At 37.0% G+C, this 20,657-nt stretch overlaps 1 protein-coding gene and 1 pseudogene across 11 annotated transcripts; one reads left to right on the top strand and one right to left on the bottom strand.

The window, feature by feature from the left end:
* The first annotated feature begins 306 nt into the window (after nt 1-306).
* Nucleotides 307-11,323, top strand: LOC139818748 (uncharacterized). Of its 11 annotated transcripts, none has more exons than XM_071787627.1 (9): nt 307-963; nt 1,115-1,237; nt 1,344-1,461; nt 1,532-1,793; nt 10,162-10,332; nt 10,576-10,666; nt 10,737-10,873; nt 10,935-11,062; nt 11,196-11,323. In XM_071787627.1, the coding sequence occupies exons 1-9, from the start codon at nt 820-822 to the stop codon at nt 11,273-11,275; spliced, it is 1,254 nt and encodes a 417-aa protein (XP_071643728.1). In that variant the 5' UTR covers nt 307-819; the 3' UTR covers nt 11,276-11,323. The 11 variants fall into 11 exon arrangements, 3 of the variants coding, with proteins under 3 accessions (XP_071643728.1, XP_071643730.1, XP_071643731.1); XM_071787629.1 differs by having other exon boundaries at nt 310-963; nt 10,935-11,067; XR_011733503.1 differs by lacking the exon at nt 10,935-11,062 and having other exon boundaries at nt 311-963; nt 10,737-10,934; nt 11,205-11,323.
* A 3,451-nt stretch (nt 11,324-14,774) lies between these two features.
* On the bottom strand, nt 14,775-20,300 carry LOC139818749 (uncharacterized; annotated as a pseudogene).
* Nucleotides 20,301-20,657: the final 357 nt, after the last annotated feature.

Genomic DNA, 20,657 nt, shown 5'->3' with positions numbered 1-20,657 from the left:
TGTAATATTATATAATTTTATTAAAAAGAATTAAAGTTTGGGTTGGAATAAGAAGACCCTTGAATGGGAATACAAAGATACGTACCACTTGGAGTTTTATTTTTTATAAGTAGTTGCGCAACAATTATTTTTCAAAGCAATATATATATATATATATATATATATATATATATATATATTCTCTTTGCAATTGGCGCAATTTAAAGATTTCACATCTTTTTTTGAAATACGTATTACTTGAGTTGAGTTAGGTAACGCAATTTTGTGAATTATTTTGTTAGGGAGAAATAAAGTTACTACCATTTTTACGTGAGACATATATTCGTTAAAAATCTCTCAAGAAATTCTAATGCGCGCAACATCTAGATTTTGATCTTTTAAAATATGAAAGAAATTGATATAAATGATAAGAGAAGTGACTAATAGACTTTCAATACACTTTATCCGCCGCATATTGCGTAATCTACTCTCTTGTATCGAAAACTGAACTGCGCGTGGCCTCTCCAGAATTAACATTTCTTCCTTCTCAGAATTAATTCTATTCTTCTAGCTACATATTAGACATGTCTACTCTGGCTATATATTTTTTATCCGCTTCTCCTTTCTCTTTTTTTATCTTGCTGAAGCATGAAAAATTCATATTTTGGATCATGTAATTCCGTTAAGTACAGCTTGTCAACGTGACGCGACGGGGACAAATACGTATTGTCTATTGATGATTCGTCTGTGCAACTAACAGCTCCGCTCCTCCCTCTCGTCGAAGCGTCCCCCTTCGTACAATTTTTCCCCCACAAATTTCCAGTACGTTGGCAGATTAACATGAATGCGTTGTTCGATACGCGCTATTATATAACTAAACTGTTTGCGTCGATGGTCGGTATATGGCCATATCAGTCGCAGCTTAGAAAAAAGATCATCCCATCGGTCAGCATGTTCGTAATGTTCACATTTTTTCCGCCTCAGGTAAAGGAAGCATTTCGTATTGAAAAGTATTTTAATACATACTGAGAAAGGTCGCCGAAATTCCGCGCAAGTTAATTTCACGGTAGTAGACAGTGTCAACTTCTGGAATAAAAAAATACTCGAATTTATCGTTCGTATTTTTTATGTATAGGTGAAGAGATTGTACGACGTGTGGGGGAAGGACATAGACGCCGTGTGCATGTGTATACCTCCTATCGTGGGTATTTTAGTGAGCATGACTAAAGTAGTGACCAGCGTACGATGTGAATCGCAGGTTACTAATTACGACGTTATCATTTTGCACGTTATTTTTAAAGTCGTTTGATCGTGGCGCGGAGCATGAATAAAATTCACGCAAATACATGAAATGCCGTTTTCAGGTGAAAAAGTTACTGCGCCAGATCGAAATGGACTGGAAAATAAATCCGACGGCGAAGGAGTATGAGATTTTAGTGAATTACACGTCGAAGGGAAGAACGTTGTGCATCATTTACTCAAGTATGAAGGGTTGTCGCGTCGCGCCGGGCGTAGCAAGCGTGTATGTATATTGTTATACCTGCCTTTTCAGCTATGTTGTGTAACGCACTCATGTGCTTTATCATGACACCGGTAATCTCGCCGGTACTGGACATCATCTTACCCCACAACGGGACGCGCGCGAGAAGCTTAGCCTACGACGTTGATTACGGGATTGACGTTCAGACCCACTGGCTATGGTTGTGGCTGCACAGTAGTACGACGACAACAACGACTGTATTAAATATCATTGGCGCCGATCTGATGTACATTACGCTTACCGTTCACAGTTGCTGCCTGTTTGCGATAGTAAGGTAAGCGTCAGAGATATAAGCATCTGTTCGTTTGCAACTAATTGTAAGTGAAACCGGCTATAGATTCCGCATTTTATTCCGCAACCGACAATTCGCAATGATCTGAGAGAGCTATAGCTCGCTGAAAATATTAAATTGTCTTCTTAAAATAATTTTAAAAAATTAAAATAATTAAAAAAGATCAAAATTTGATTTTAATAAAAAAATAAGTTCCTCTTACAAGATCAAAAATTTGACCGAAGTTTTAAGCAATTGTAAAGAAAACAAACGTTATTTAAGGAAATAATAAGCTCATCTAACGGTAATTACCAGACACCCTGTAGAATATTCACGCATGGAAGATGAAATAATCGTTGGGTAATTGTTTAGATGGGGGGGATTACCTTGGATGACCTTGATATTTTAGTATGTTGTCAAGGTCACCCTCCTGAGTGACCTTCAGAAGGTTTCAGCCCAAACTCGTTATTCGTTAAAAAGTTATAAACAAAAAAAGTTTGGAAAATATAGCAGTTATTTTGAGTACTAATAGACATAAATAATTGATATTTACGTGGAAATAGTATATGTATGAACGAAGGAAAATTATTTAAAGCAGTGAATTGTTGATATATTGAAAGGAAAGTTATTTAAAGTAGAGAATATAGAGAGTATGTACTTTTAAAGCGCGTCAACTAACCTATGTAGGTTAGTGACGCGCTTTAAACAGTTAAATATTTTTAAAGCGCGTTTCTAGGGGGATCTTTCAAGAGTCCTCGGTTGAGGACTATTATGGTGCTTTTTTAACCCAGAGGGTTATTAGCACATTAGAACTAAGCCCGAAATATATATCATAAGTTTCTAGTTAAATGACTTTATCGGTTTGCCTCAAAAACGAGTAAATAATATGCAGAACATCCCATTTTTTTGTCCTGATGAGATGGCAGATGTCAATCTCCTCCAAATATCCCTAGCTTTTAATTCTATATCCATATTAATTCGTTGCTCATCATATTTATGGCATCTGGTAAGGTGTTATAAATCTTCACTCTCATAACCGCAATCGCATCTTGCGCTATCCACGTAACCTTTTTTCTTCAAAGAAGCTCCCAGATTGTAGTGGTTAGATCTTAGTCTATTGATCAAAGTAACAAAATATCTGCTTGCGTTAACCTCTCGGAACCAAGGTCTCACCGACCAACGATCATAAAATGTTTCGAAATAGAAGGTGCCCTTGTGCGCAGAATCGTGGACGATCGATGACTGCGTGGCGTCCCACGTCTCCCTCCTAACTTCGGCCATAAGATCCCCCACCGCGCGGGACCGCAATGGAGGGGTCGGCCTCTTCATCCGCCGCTTCCTTGGCCAGTATGTCGGCCATTTCATTTCCCCTGATTCCAACATGGGCGGGAATCCACGCCAGTACAACATTCTTGTCATATAGGGTCTCCAAATCGTAGATCAGAATCCTGGCCTCTGTGATGTATTTGTTCTTATGAACGTTTAGATGGTTATTATGAATGGCCTGAAGAACAGACTTGCAATCAGACAAAATAATAATGTCTCTGCCTCTATCCCCACTCTGGAGTTTCATCAGTTGAAGAGCCGACTTTACGGCAAAAGCCTCCGCAGTATATGAGGAGCATAAATATGGCATGCTAATTTTGTACGCGGTATCTTGATCGCATATGACTACACTGGCACCCGTGGATCTTGCGTTTTCGTTATAAGAACCATCCGTAAAGACAATCTCCGGGTTCCTAGACAGACCATACTCATCTATAATTCTTCGGATTAATTCTCGATCGGAAAATTTAGCGCCCTTTCTCTCGCGGCTGACAGAGAAATTTACTCTAGGTACAAAAGTGTGCGAGCCAAAGGTGCCTTGAAATATCTCGAACTTTCCAGGAGTTCCAATACTCGCCATTAAAGGGCGTGTTTTCTTCCAGAGGTCCGACAGAAGAGAGAACCTATACATCGGTTGTCGAAAACGGACATAACTCTCGCAATCAAACAGGCGTTGCAGCTTACCACAGAGTCCATTCTGGTTATATGCTATAGCTTTATGTATAAAATTTCTGCCCAGCATAGCTGCCCGGTCTTTCAGGAGCCTTACCTTCGCCTCAGCGATAATCACGTTATTCGGTGTACTGTTTCTATATCCCAGGGCTGTGCGGATGCCAAGATATTGGGCCCTTTCCAGTTTCTCCTGCAGAGCATCTCTAGGGAAGTAAAAAATTACTGTAGTCAGTAATTGACCTGACTAAGCTCTTGTACAACATATGCGCCGTGTTGACTTCCATGCCCTTGGTCACCTTACAGAGATATTTCATAATAGAGTTAGCACGATTTACCTTTTCCCTTACTTCCTGTACCTGTCGATCGAATTTCAGGCGGTTGTCCAGCCAGATACCGAGGAATACCCGCCGCTGTTGGGTATATCGTAATCGCCCACACGAATGCTCGTCTCTTATCCACAAAACTCCTGGAAAAGTTATCCTGGAAAACTCTACCAGCACCGTCTTCCTTGGCTCGAGATCGAGACCAATCCCACGAAGTCGCTCTGCCACCATATTTACTGCTTGTTGTAGAAGTAGTTTATTTCGGTCTCGGTTTGGGCGACTTACGTACAGGCCTATGTCATCCGCAAATTCCACAGCTTCTACACCCTCCGGAAGATCGGCACAGAGGCCCTGAGTGAGTAAAGAGTACAAAATCGGACTAAGAACAGTGCCCTGCGGGAGTCCACTAAAGACCCATGTATTCAAAAATTCGCGTGAATTAATGACAAATCGAACCTTTCTCCGGTATAACCAGCGACTTACGAACCTGGCAATACCGGCGGGGCAATCTTGCGCCATTAACTTATCCATCATGATGCGGTAATCGACGCAATCGTATGCGGATGAAACGTCGAGAAAAACCGCCAAGGTATACCCTCCAGCACACACAGATGCCCTAATGTCCGAAACTATCCTAGTTAGGTTGTCCGCACAGGATTTTCCTCTCCGAAAACCGTTTTGAGATTGACTAAACTTTTTTTCACTTTCGGCCCACCACATGAGTCTCTCATTAATCATTCTCTCTATGAGCTTACCAATGCACGATGACAGAGAGATGGGACGCACCCTCTCTTGACCCGCCTTATCAATAAAAATGACCTGGTAGTCCAGCCATTTTTCCGGTATCAATCCAGTCAACCATACCACGTTGAAGAGCTCGAGGAGGCAAATCTTAGCAATATCAGGCAGAAGCCTGATCATCCTGTATTCCATGCCATCGAGGCCGGGGGAGGAGTCTCTCCTGATCATACCAATGGCTCTATCTAACTCCGCACGAACAAAAGGAGCATCCAATTCTCGTCATCCATCACGGGCTCTGTACCCACGAAAGGAGGGGCCAGGTTATCTATGGATGTTCTTATTACATCTTCTCTATTTTTCGTCGGCCAAGGGTGCCACTCCAAGTTCTTCCTGGCATTTTTTAAGATACGCATCTTCCACACGTATCCCAAGCTCGTAAAACGGTTTATACCAGCACATAACTTTTCAAAACTGGCTCTTTTTTTAGATTTAAGTGTGCGTTTAACAACCGCTAAAGACCTCTTATATTCGTTCTAATCGTGACTGCTCTTGGTCCTTTTCCAAGCAGAGAAGACTGCTTTTCTCTTCCGAATGACCTCTTCGCATTCTATGTCCCACCATTTGTGTGAGATTTTTCGTTTGCCGGGATCGTCAACGGTCGAGGGTGCTCCATCGGGTCGTCCTTAAAAAGGTCGACCTGAGAGATCATGGAGGCCTCAATCTCCCTCTCCACCAGAGAGCCAAAGCGAGACCAGTCTGTCCTCTTGGTAGATAGTCTGTTAGTAATCTTTCTGTATATCTCTGGATATACATCGAACGTAAACGAGATGGGGACGTGGTCGCTGTCCCATGCCTCTTCCAGCTGTCTGTAGGAGACTGTCAATAATTCTCCCCGTGCCAAACATAAGGTCCAGATTTGAATCTCGCTGACCTCGAGAGCCCACTTTCGACATGGTATCAGTGTTGACACATATAAATTCCTCGTCGCTCATGACCTCATACAGATCACCATTCTTGCTTGTGTTCGGGCAATTCCAAACCATATTGTGGGCGTTCACATCACCCAGAATAATAGAATCGTTGCCGTTGTTTTCCAGAGCATGAAAGACTGGTTGGAGATCTCGCCTAAACATGGCTTCCCGGGGGTGCCTGTAAACAGCCACAATATTTATATTACGGTTAAGGTTTTTGGTCCTTACGCAAATGACGTCGTATCCCACAGGTAAAGTTCCAACAATAGGGAGAATCTCAAATTCCAGGTGTCTGCGGATAGAAATCGACACGCCTCCGCTGCCCAGGCGGTTTTTGCTATTCACTATTATTATAATTGGAGAAGGATACTTTATTAGGACCAGAGCATCTGGTCTCAGTCAGAACGACTATGTCATAGTCCAAAATATTCTTAGTGAGCTCATCTCTGCTACTCATGTATCCTCGGCAGTTCCACAGTAATAGGTTGAATTATGCTAATGGAGAGGTAAGAGACCTCCCCCGTCTACTCGAAGAATATCCTGGTTCCCTATGACTGTACATTTCTCTTTTATCTATATTATTTTCTTCGATGCTATCGTATATCGAGGCTGGAGCCACGTTTCCCCGGCCGACCCGCTCCGACTGTAGGAGCGCTCCAATCAAAATCTCTCTTGCTTCCGGGAATCTCTGGAGCAGCTGCAACACGCTGCTTATAACCTCGTACACCGTGTCGCGGGGGGGGGGGGTCCGGTCCCCTACGGCTTACCTTTCATATGATGAATATATCTTATATAATATATCAAAGTACATGCGTGGACGGGAGGGCTTTGCTCCTCTGCACCCCCCCCATTCATGTACTTTATAATTTCGCTTTACAACTTAGCATGTACTTTAAGTTGTAAAGCGAGGTCCACGCTGCCTACCGGCGGGGTGGGTGCGGGGGATGGGGGCCGAAGGCCCCCCTCGCACCCCCCTGTGTGTGTGTTATCAGGGTCATGACCCCGAGTGACCTTCAGAAGGTTTTAGCCGTCGCTCGTTATTCGTTAAAAAGTTATTAACAAAAAAAGTTTGGAAAATATTAGCAGCTATTTAAACTCTAGGCTTTGATCTATTAAGAGGCATACGCGTACGTGAAGAAGTAGGAATTAAATTCAATACTTTGTTCGGAAAAGAAAATTCACAATTTAACCAACTTTCATACCTTGTAATAAATTTGTTGTAACTGTAAGAGCTAGCTACCCATTTTGACCCACTTCAAATTCTTCGTGAAAATCATGATTTTTCTTTTCAATGCTTCCAACGCGACTTTGGGTAATTCAGTATTAATACATGATGTTATGTGGCTTATTAAAGCCTCATAATTTGATAAATCAAGATTATTTGCACGCATACAATTAAAAAGTTGACGATTTGTTCGGAAATTTTCCATTTTGCGAGCGTGTTAAAGTATAATCTTCTATATATTTTATATATTCTATATATTTTTCACTGTATCCTGAAAAGGACGCAAAAGTGAATTGTATAAAGCAAAACTTTCAAAATCAAAAAGTCTTTAATCGACTACTGATCGAGAAAGACTGACAAAAAGTTCTTATCTCTGCTGTTTTTATTTTCTCCCCCCTCCTCTTCCCCCTCCTCTCCCCTACCCTCGAAGAGAACGAATAATTTAACGTAGAGCAATCTTATTGGCCCATGGATTTACAGAATACGTGACAAGTCGATGAACGAGCCTCGCTCGTTGCTATTATATTATTGACATAATTAATTGTTATAAAATATGGATGTAATTCATCATTACAAAATAGCAATATTTAAACAAATTATATGTCCCCCTTCGTCCCTCTTTTATGAGAAAATAATAGATATTTTGTCCATATTCACTCGACATGATCGAACGGCGTCCGCTTAGCTATTCGTGGACGACGTTCGACCATATGTCGAGTGAACTTCGACGTCAATTTTCTCATAAAAGGCGGACGAAGGCGGATAAACAACCTTATATGTCCAAAAACTAGACACTTTGCCCTATCAAATGGCGCAGAGCAAACCTTAATCCATTCTAATCTACAAACTTTCTTCCTGTTTGAATATTGAAGTAAGAACTTTTTAATAGTCGAATATGTCGTGTATGTTTATTAATATATAATAGTACTCAAATGACATAAAACTAAAATAAATATGTTTTTTGAACCCTAATAAATAAGTTCTAATATGCACTTAACTCATATTCGCAGTTATGCTTTCGGCGGAGACTTTAGAAAGTAACCTATCGAATTACTAGAATTTCAGTATTCACGAAAATGTCATACTTTATCAGATCATTTTGAGGAAATAACAAGGGATAAAATCAATTATAAGCACATTTATTTATAGCACATTTTTAGGATATATATTAACATAAAATCTCATCAAAATTTGAATTATACGTCTTTCATTTTTTCGTCCAATATCCGGTTTTTGATAGATTCGCCCCACTGTGCGTCGGTTCTCTAAACTTGTCCAAAGGTTTCTGAGGGACGTCCCCCCCCCCTCCAAAATTCTCCTAGCCCTGTGAAATGATACGTTTTTGTGCGCCATAACTATATTTATGTTTTTATTTTTTACATAGATCGGGCAACCTCTAAAAGTGGACTTATGTTGTCCATCACAGTTGCAACAGCGGACCGGTCTGTCGCAATGTCCATGGGATTTTTCCCCGCATATTATACAACGGGTTTCCGACTTATATGCTACCTTAGTGTGTCCGTATTTAAAACAATTAAAACATTGTCGTGTTTGCGGTACGTACGGTCTGACTCTCAAGGATACTCCGTTGCTAAATATAGATAAACACAGATTTTGTTAGCCTTAAAGGTAATAATTATATTGTCCATGGCAACAAGAGTCGTCTTTTGGGTATCAGGGTTCCAATTACGTCGATACATCCTGTCTAGTTTGATTATCTTGGATTTGTTTTGAACCACCAACCACAGCCCTGGGATCGTCGAAGGCCATTCTGAAATGACACCTTTGCATATAACGGAGCGTTGTTCTAAATGAGCTTTTAATTTCGGCTCCTTAATCGATTCTAATATATTGAGCGCCCGATTAGCATCTCTGAAATCCTTAAACTCCACTTCGGCAGAAAAGTGATTAATTATTTCAAGCGTTAGAGAATTTGCAAATCTGAGAGGATCATCCAGATCTTAATTCTATTCTTACCTTTAGTAGTAGTGGTTTGTTCGGGAGGAAGACGTAATATAATTTTAGCATTACCCTTGTGATCATCTCCGAATCTTACATATCGTACATTGTCATCATTGTTGCCAGGCAAGTTTTTTCTTAAAGTAGAGTCTATAATATTATAAGACTCCTTGTCTTGGGTCAGCATGTCGCTGTTCATTGTATTGTCACGAGGCACTTTCTCCGAGTTCACGTGATCATCGAGAGTCGGTGAGTTATAGTCAGTAATATCGCTACTTAAGTTCGAGATCGCTTTGTTTACAAAAAGTTCGCGACTTTCCTTCTCATTACTGCCCGAGGCGTTATCCTCCACGTCCATCTCTTCGTCCAGCGTTAATATTTCCGTGTCAATTTCGGTTCCTAAATGACGCCGTTTGTGTATCTCCTCGTCCCTCTGCTGTTTTGCAAGGAGGTCTCTTCGGTTCTTGGCTGTAGTCCGTTCCGCATCCAATGCCTCCGATTTCCTAAACTCTTAGGAGATTCTATCCAAATCCTTCTCAGACGCACTTGTGCGCAGTCTTTTAGCGCTGTTTTTCGAGTCCTTGTCTGCGGCACGGAGGTTATCACGTGCACATTGCGTGTCAGCAGGATCCGACGATCCCATGATCTAGATCTAAATTAATTAGTAGCCCTCCCCCTCCGAGGGGGGGAGCAATAAGTATTAATAATAAGGGCCCTCCCGAGAAAAGTTCTCTCCCCGCAACACCCCCCAGGCACTCCTCTTCCGCTCAGGACACCAGCAAGTACTACGCGCGAGCGTGCAAAAGAACTACGCGAGCAGAGGGCACACACGTCCGTCTCTCGTGGCCGTTAAAGCGAACTCCCAAAGCGCGTCACTATATAACCTACATATAGGTTAGTTGACGCGCTTTAAACATTTAAATACTTTTAAAGCGCGTCACTAATCTACATAGGTTAGTTGACGCGCTTTAAAAGTATATACATACTCTCTATTCTCCAAACTTTTTTTGTTAATAACTTTTTAACGAATAACGAGCGCGGGCTGAAACCTTATGAAAGTCACTCAGGAGGGTGACCTTGACAACATACTTAAATATCAAGGTCATCCAAGGTGATCTCCCCCATCTAAACAATTACCATCGTTTGACCTGCAGACACAAATTGGAGCACGTTGTCGATTCGATAAAAAAACACACTATGCAATCTCTCGAGAATCATAATTATAATGTTGAATGCTACGTAAAATATGAAGATCGACAATTAAGATTAAAAGAGCAAGCTGCTGTCGTGAGAGAATGCGTCATTAATCATCAAAGAGCAATACAGTTGGTAAAATATATATATATATATTCATATACAGGACGTTCCTTGCTAAACGTATCTCCTTTCCGTAGAGAGAAAAAAATTGATTAAAGATTCGAGCTGAAGTAAAACACATTTAATAAGAAACACTGTATATAATCATAATCTCGATGGAATTAAAATATAATACTGTATAAAATATATTTTTGATATGACGTTACTTTAGATTTCTTAAATATATCTTAAACAATCTCTTTGTTAATCAGTTGTGTGCAACTATTGCACTGCATTTATACATGGTGTTTCCTCGTCTTATTAGGCTTAAACCTATTCATCATAAGTATCACTGCAGTTCAAGTAAGTCTGAATGAAGATGGAAATTACGGCGATCGAATACCTCACTTTTCTTTCTTATTTTCTTTTTTAGTTAGTGAGCAGGCTATTCCAATGGAACGTGATGGCGACGTGCGTTATGTTCATATGTGGCCAACTGACTCACTTGTTTTTTCTTAGCTTAATGGCGCAATATCTACTGGACCAAAGCTCGAACGTTCACGGATCAACGTGAGTGATCGGAGCGCAATTGTTGCCGACGCATCGGATATTAAAAGCGCAAGATTTGCAGGTATTCATGTTTCTGGTATAATATGCCTGTCCAGATACAGAAGGACATTGTACTGATCTTGATAAGAAGCCGTATACCGTGCAAGATAATGGCTGGAAAACTATTCGTAATGTCGCTGGAGAACTTTTGTACGGTACAAATAATAAAACAAAAATTTAATCAATTAATTAATTAATTAATTAATATCTTATTTATATATGTATATATAATGCTATATTTAATTAAGTATTGTAAGTTTTATAATATCTCTTATTTTTTCAGATAGTGCAGACGTCAATGTCCTATTTTACAGTGTTGGCATCTTTCCGATAAGTATTTGCATCCGCTTTGCATTGAAATAACTAATGTCTTATAAAATTAATAAATAAAACTGTGCTTCGTTAATCAAATACCTACTTATTTGATGCCTATACTGCAGTTATGGTGCGTCTCCACCTGCGAGTAAGAACTCTCGAGAGCAAAAAGAAAGAGAGAGAGAGAGATACTCTCGAGAGTCTCTCTCTCTTTCTTTCTTTTTGCTCTCGAGAGTTCTTACTCGCAAGTGGACACGCACCATTATGGAAATGTACTAATACGTAATATATTTGTCAGATATAATTATCGTTTTTACCGCAGTTTTCTTTATAATTCTTACGTAAATGTTGATAAAATAAAGAATAATTAAGAGCTTAGAGCTCAGAATGGAAAATTGTATTGTAAAATAGAGATAATTGGCATTTAAAAATTTCAATTCAAAAATATACAGGAATACATACGCAGTGCGTTATTGATTTCAACGTGCGGACTGATTAATACCTGAGAGAGGAAAGTAATTACGTATTGAAATGATTGGATTATCTCAATTATCACAAAATTATACAATCTTTCAATAAATTGTATAAACAATTTATTGACGTAGAACTACGTCGACAGTAAGTAGGGGGCACACTGGGAGCACACCCAAGTAGCAGATTATATTTTTTGAATGTTCTTTTAATATTTATTTTTCATTAATTTATACATTGTACAATTTATTGTAAAAAAAATATTTTTTAACATTTATTAAATATTTATTTTACATTAATTATTTGTTTGAACTAATAATTTAGAGAAAATAGTTTTTTAATGTTTATGTAACGTTTATTTAATATTTACGTAACGTTAATTATTCCTTTGCAGTAATGATTTGAAGAAACATTTATTTAACATTTATTAAACATTAATTTAATATTTATTTTACGTTAATTACGATGTTAAATAATGATAAAAAAAAACAATTATTTAACATTTATTTAAAATTAATTTAATATTTATTTTACATTAATAAATAATAAAAAAAAATTGATTTGAAGAACATTTGTTTAACATTTATTTAGACTTAATCTATTTGTAGTTAGCGCAAAATCGGATCCGGTATATTAATTTTAACATTTTTTAAATTATATTAAGTTTGCTCTTATTGATGTGTATTTATTATAGTCATCTACACAGGGTGTTCCGAAGTTCGATATATATATATATATATATATATAATGTTACGCCCGTGCTGGACACTGAGTAGAGAAGTCGCAGAAAGCTGTGAAGCGCGCTCCTTGAATGTGAATCCGCACGCGTTTTGTTTTACGAGCTTGGAATAAACACATTTCTTAAGTTCTTTTGAGTTCTCTTTCCTTTTGCGAGTTCCGCGAAATACGTGCGCGAGTGTGGAATGCGCGATAGTGTTACGGCGCGGCGGCGAGCTTACTCGACGAGCGTTACAATATATATATATATATATATATATATATATATATATATATATATATATACACCCAGATAGCCAAGTCTGTCGAAAACATATTTTGTATATATATATATATATTGCTAGAACAATAAAAAGATTACTGAATATAAAGTATTTTCGAATACTTTTATGCTCATTATACACTGTTTCTCGTTAAATGCATTAAATTAAATGAACATTGAACAGATTAAATAATGAGCACGCGCGGTCATATAGACTAGCTATAACATGGCTATTACACGGCGGCTTAAAATCCGATTTAATAACTATATATACTGTATATTATCCAATCCAAAATTTTTGCTGCCCCACCGCCACTCAGTTTTTGTTTACTCAGCGCCAGTATTTCTTTAGCTCTTCCCCTGGTCTGCTGTTTTAAAAATTATATTCGTATATCCAATTCAAAATTTTATTACTCTTTTTAAACTAAATTTGTTTCTTAAGATAATTTTTTAAAAATTATATATTTGCGCTGGTTATGACATATGTAGACTATATATAACACTTACATTAAATTAAGAAGTAGTCTACCACGTAAGGCAGTTGGCTCACGATCCAGAGGTCCCGAGGTCCCGAGTTCGAATCCCACCAAGGTAAGTGTGTTTTTAAAATACGAGAAAATATTTATAATCATAGATTGCATCTTAAGAAACAAATTTAGTTAAAAAATAGTAATAAAATTTCGAAATAAATATAATTTTTTAATTTTTTTTGACAGTGTTGCGCATTCCTTGCACGGTTTTTTAGGACAATTTGTCGTCGGACAGCGCTACGCAACGCTTGCTCGGTTTTTGCCGATTATTTGTCGTCGGACAGCGCTACGCAAAGCTTTCTCGGTTTTTGCCGATTATTTGTCGTCAGACAGCGCTACGCAAAGCTTGCTCGGTGTTTGTCGATAATTTGTTGACAGACAACGCTAGACAAAGCTTGCTCGGTATTTGCCGACAATTTGTTGGCAGACAACGCTACACAAAGCTTGCTCGGTTTTTGCTGCCAATTTGCTGTCTGGTTATGTACACAGGCTTTGCTAGCAAAACACGAGCTTAAAGATGACACAGTAGATGGCACCGGATTTGACACCAATCTTTGAACGAATTTGATGCCATCTTGGCGACAATTTGCTATCAAATTGCTTACTGGGATTATACACTGTTCGTTAAACGCATTAAATTAAATTAAATATATATAAGAATGAAAAAATATATAATTAATATCATTATATCGTTAAATTGTGATAGGTCTTGCTCGGTTTTTGCCGCTAATTTGTCATCAGACTACACTATACAAAGCTTGCTCGATTTTTGCCACCAATTTGTCGTTAGGCAGCACTGTGCAGACCTTGCTCGATTTTTGCATCAATTTATCATTAGACAGCGCTGCGCAGACCTTGCGCATATTTTGTCGCTAATGTGTCATCAGATAACGCTGCACAGATCTTGCTCGATTTTTGCCGCCAATTTATTGTTAGAGTGCTCAACGCAAATTTTGCTCGGTTTTTGCTGCCAATTTGCTGTCTGGGTTACATGGCTACATTTGCCCGTATTTTGTTGGCAATTTGCTATCTAATTATGTCAGCAGATTTTGTTACATATTTGCTAGCATTTTGTCGACATTATTTGTTAAATCAAATTCTGTATTAAATTTGTATCCTTCTTGTCAACAACATTTGTAGCAAGATTTTACAAAATCTGTTTTCGACAGACTTGGCTATCTGGGATCCCTAAAACATGTCCATAGGATATCCGATGGACATCCTATGGACATGATAAAAGAAAACATCCAGAATTGTAATTTACATTAAAGCCTGATCTACAATGTGCTCTTTGCTTCCTGTTTTTTGCTCTTAACCTGTTTGCGACTATCCCGTATTTCGCAATTCCGTCGCGTAACGTGATGTTTCTTGTCTCTTCTGAAGTTCGTCAATTTTTATCTTGGGCGACAGAGAACAAAAAATATCGCGTTACGCGACGCAATTGCGAAATACGGGATAGTCGTAAACAGGTTAAGAGCAAAAAACAGGAAGCAAAGAGCACATTGTAGATCAGGCTTTAAAGGGTAAAAACAATTAAATGTATAAATATTTTAAAATAATATATTTATTTTAAAAATTATATAAAATATATACATATATGTATGTATATATGCATGTATCCACACACACATACACGTATTCTAAAAGATCTGTCATTATTATATCAATTCCATGATGACTTTTTTTTTAAAGCGCACTAATATTTCTATTATTCTATTATTTTCCATTTTAATATATTTGCTGTACTTTGTCAGGCCTATTATTATTATTTTTTTTCCACATTATTTATTACAAGTCAAGTATTCGTTAAAGATCCAGCAAACCCCATTCGTCATACATTGGAATTCTCTTCATCATCAATTTTTTATAACTCTCGCTCTTTAGACCCGGACTTGAAAAAGTATCAGGATTCATGATCTCACCCAAGTCTTTCACCTCAGTCTTGCAGCACAGCACTATTGGTAAAACTGAGAAGGATGATATCATTCCATAACTGGCTCTTCGTTTTAGAGTAGCTTTCAGTTCTTCCATGGTGGGTGGCTGCGTCTTGCAGCCCAGTTGCTTCATAGTCGCCGACAGTGCACCAAGATATTCATTTAATAAAACATCTCTCTTGTTTTCAATGACATCCGGGGAAGGACTTGTACTAAGAAAATATTGAAGATCGATTGCCGGCGATGTGTAGACACACAAATCCACCTGTAATATTAAACAAACTCTCTCGATCGATCGATTTTTTAAGCTTTTGATGGCAATTGAATTGGAAATGAAATCTGTGTCCCGGGAAAGAAGTAGGACTCGTGTGTAGGAAATCGCGGCGAGAAAGTTGAGAGAGTTCGCGCGAATGACACCGACAGATAGGTGGCGGATGTACCTGCATGTGATCAAACTGGATTTATGCATTATTCATAATATACTGCAATTCCAAGTATCTCATATTAGCGCTGCCTCTTTGTCTTGATCGCTAAAGTCGATATTGCGAATCATTAAAATGCGTTAACATATACCGTATACTTTTCGGAATATTATATACTTATATCTTATTTTGTTAATTTTTATGTAAATTTATTTTGCATTTAACTACAACTTACATTGCATTCAATTACAAAAATGGTAATAAAAATCAGAAATATAGATAATTAAAGCAAAGTGACTAAACGATTCTATATGTATTTATATTTAATTTATGTTCACGATGCTTTACATTTTTCAAAATTAATCTTTTAAGATATAGTTTTAAAGTAAATACGCTGTGTTTCAACAATATAAATTATGTCATTACATGCAGGTACAAATTAGATTTCACAAATTTCGTCATTCAGTCTTAAATTTTAATCGTGATTATAATATAATAAATAAATCAATAAACTTGTATTTAAAGAAAATACATAATTTTTTATAATGTAGTGGTACTTACACAAATGTGCTGAACAGGTTTGCCATCATTGTCATATTTGAACAACATGTTGTTTACCCAGAAATCGCCGTGATTAATAACATTGAATTCATCCTCACATAACTTGGATGCGTTTTCTCCTATTTTATATATGTGGTCGGCGAGTTTAGCAATTTTTTCCGAGTATCTAATAATAAATAAAAGTCACATAAACATGGAATTCTATAAAATTATGGAAAAATCATAAATATTTACTGTATATTCTAAACAACAATTTGTGTTTCTATATATTTGCCAGTTTCTGCTTATTATGTTTATTTATGTTATCTTAAACATTAAGAATTAGATTAATAAATGTTGCGTTGTAATATGCATGTAAATCTTACTTTTTCATTCCTGGCCAATTTACAACCTCATCTGCTAAGGCTTTACAACTCATAACGAAAAAATTTCTCAGTTCTAGCGGGTACTGATCGTTAAATATTCCTTTCGTATACATCTCTTTTTGCTTTGGTTCCTATTTATTAAAATATTTTTATCAAAGAACATTGATATTTATTCAATTAATTATAAAATTTAGTAAATAAGTTTGTAGTATGGACTAGAAATTTGGAACGTTATTATATGTATACATGAGGCTATAGAAAAAAATCTACGACGTTAATTTCAATAACATGTGATTTCTTAACAAATTTAGAGAACATTTTTTTCTTAAAGATAGTTACGAGGAGGACTATTTCTTAATGTAAATTTCAATATAAATTACAAATTACGATTTCGTAAATGTAGAAGGACTTACTGCTTATAATTAGACATATACGTGTCCATTTAAGTTAAAAGCTTAAAGCTTTTCTTTTTTAATTGGTTTAGTTTCAAAGGTATTTGATATACGCGATATTTTAGTCAAGAAAAAGTCGATTTTTCTTAGGTATTAATTGTAAGAGAATAATTTGATACATTAAATCAAATAATTAGGATTCTCGATAATAAACATTAAAAATTAAATCTGAGAGTCAACGCGGTTATTTGTGCGTGATAAATCAAATTTTATTTATTAGTTTTTCTTACATCTTTGTCTGGACGTTTCGGCTCTGCATTAAGCCATCATCAGCGGCATAAAAAATACAATTTAATATAATTCTCACGATCTCCGTTACGCTATGAATGAGTGCTTCTGGACTGGAACGTCGGAAAGCCGATCTGCTCGTAACGTCTTGACGTATGGTTGGAATACATCATATGGTGATACGTCATAGTTAAGTGATCAGGAAAACGCAAGTATGAGAATTAATATCGTGGTCATTTTTAAATCCATTGTTCAGCAATGCGACTAAGACGACACATAAATATAAATAGTCTTGGACTTTATGATGCTTATGTGTCGTCTTAGTCGCATTGCTGAACAATGGATTTAAAAATGACCACGATATCAATTCTCATACTTGCGTGCTCCTGATCACTTAACTGTGACATTACATTCCAACCATACGTCAACACGGTACGAGCAGATCGGCTTTCCGACTTTCACCTCTTTCCAGTCCTGAAGCACTCATCCATAGCGTAACGGAGATCGTGAGAATTATTAAATTGTATTTATTTGTTATGCCGCTGATGATGGCTCAATGCGGAGTCGAAACGTTCGGACGAAGATGTAAGAAGAATTAATAAATAAATTTCGATTTATCACGCATAATAAACCGCGTTGGCTCTCATTGCTAGATTTAATTTGATATAGGTATGTTTTTGAGTAAATTGTAGTCTTTTTTTCATGAAAGATACTTTTTCAAATTGTTTTCTTGGCTAAACGCCGAGGCTGTAATAAAGGATAATAAAGGATATTGGACTTTGGTTAAAACGGTATGTTATTCTCCGCCAGGCATTTTTGCTGGATCATTCGCCGTGTAGTTTCGAACTCTTATTCGACCATACAAAATCGCTGCGGTTTACGGTAACCATTATGTCGCACGCGCATTATTACAGTGTACATATCTGTAGTATCAGAGGTTTAGAACCACGACATTTTTATCTTGGATGGATCCAGTTACGTAACAATCGTTCATGGACATAATAATTTTTCCTTATTTTAACATCACATATCTGTTCAAGCTCCTATGAATTTTTCATGACTAGTTATTACTAGTAATTTACTTGAGTATTAAATGCATCATTTATCGCAAAAAAGTGCTACGTGCTGATGAGTGCTAAGTTTTAACTTTTCATTCATGCTATTAAAAAATTTGAAACTATAAATTATATAAATACAGCATAAGATTTGTGGCTTTAATATATCTGCAAAAGATTTGTAACTTTATTGTAAATATATTTTATTTTGTATATATTTTATCAACTGCATCTAAATTTATTCTGAATTAGAATTCATTATACGAGAAATATAATTTTTCATTTTTTTTAAACAAAAGGTGTTGAATGTATGATATTTTATTCTACATAAATTAAAACGGTGAAATGTACAAATTAGATATTATTAAAGTCCAAAGCTAATTATAATTAATATGGCACAAATTATAAAATTTCTGATAATATATGTTTTCTTCCTCTTCTAAAAAGGGCATGTCATCGATACTCGAATCTATCGAAATATTATTGTCGCTTTTCCGCGATGCCGATTGATTCTCTCGCTGCGCTTACTTCATTTGCAGCTGTCATGGCATATTTTGACAGTTGTGTGGTTAATAGTGTAAAGTTAATAGTAACAGTAAAATATTAAAAATAAATAGCGCGCGCGTAACGCGCGTCTGTGATGTCTGTGATTATAAAACGTAAAAACTTTGCCCGCCACTATACATTTATACAACAAGAAAATTCAATTTAGTATGAAGTTGGGCAACATGTTTGTACACGGTATTAAAACAAAATTCGTACCTTTTTAAAATATTAATTAGAAACTACTTCTCTATGGGATCTAAAGTGTTAAGCACATTGTCCTAAAGCTTTACAAGTTTCAAACTTATCTCTTGATAGTATTTGAAGCAATTAATGTCTCGTCGCTTTAAAATATATTAATGTCTATTATATGAAACTTTTGAATATTTCCGACGACTATGTATAATGTGTTTAATATAGTGTAATATTCGTATAATATAGTGCAAGAAGTCTCCTAGCATGCAATACAAAATGACTTTCCATATAAATACATTACTTATATCATTCAGGGAATATTAACATGGAAATTTGCACCTTGGTCCATGGTTTCGTGCCACTGCTCTGAATTCGTGATAATCGCAGTGAGACATTACAAGTGAGTCACGCGTAGTGATTTACCTCCTCGCATATGGCTACAGAAGCTGCGTGAAACCTGGCTAGTCCGTCAAGCGCCAATATGGTATGAGCTAGGTCAAGACCAGACAGACGATCGGCCATGCGAAAACCGAGAGGCGCGAGATCCTCGATCACCAGAAGCGTTGGATTTTTATTTTGCACGTATAGGCCCTTCCCGCTTAAGCGATACTCCGGCCCTAATAACTTATTCATTTTATCCAAGGTATCTGACATCATCAATATCTCGATGTCAAAGACGCCTGATAATTTGATCTGTAAAAAGTTTATTTAAGATTAACGAATAAAATCTTTTAAAATCAAACAAGCATGCAATTAGTTTTGTGATGTAAGGGTTTAAATAAAAAGTTTTGGTTTCTCAGAGATGACAAATAAATAATAATTTTATTCCGCAAATTAAAATTGATTTTAAAATGACTGAAGCATATACTTTTCTTCTAAATGTATACATGCTTCTTTGAACTTGATAAAAATAATTTTATTTTCAATCACTGATTGTCTCAAAAATAATTGTCCTGATCTTTTTGTTGATTAGAAATCTACTTCGAAATAGTAGAATCTGCCACTTAATTTGATTTATTTGTATTAGAAATATTATATTAGTTGAATCAACTTACAAAGTCCTGACGAACGCCTTCAGCTATAGGCGAGACTTTGACAATAATTGATTTCTTCTCCGTAATTTTACTGTCGCCTTGGTCACGCGAAAATTCGGCAGTAACCCTAATCATGTCGCTTGAGTAGTTGTCACCCTTAGCCGTGCGCCGGCCGGTTTCGAGAATATATCGATCACCTGAATCGAGTTGTCGCTTTCCGACTTTCGCAGGATCTTCTCTACGAAGCATAGATTCAGCCATGCCGGTGTCTCTAGGGCCATTTCTGAAATTGGAATTGGAATTGGAATTGGAGAATTTTCCCGACAAATCATTGTTCTTCCCGCCGTGTCACGAAACGCGAAAACGATTCTTTACGATAACTTATTGTTCGCGGCGAGATTTATCACGTTTTCTTTCTCCTTTTTCAACCGGCTCCCTCCCACTCATTCCGGCCTTTCCACCCTTTCCTTCGTCGCGCCCCCCTCCCCACCTTTCCGCCGTTTTTTTCTTCATATCCGTCGATATTCAAGATACACGGATACGGGCGCATTCTCTTACGTTTGAGTTAAGAGCTGTTTCAATTTAGAGCGTAATGATGCGAGAAGCCGCTTTTCCCTTTTCCCTTTTTGGTTAACGGCAT

This window comes from Temnothorax longispinosus, chromosome 9 (assembly GCF_030848805.1).
Source record: "Temnothorax longispinosus isolate EJ_2023e chromosome 9, Tlon_JGU_v1, whole genome shotgun sequence".
NCBI classification, from domain to species: Eukaryota; Metazoa; Arthropoda; class Insecta; order Hymenoptera; family Formicidae; genus Temnothorax; species Temnothorax longispinosus.
This window is presented reverse-complemented; position numbering and strand designations above follow the sequence as displayed.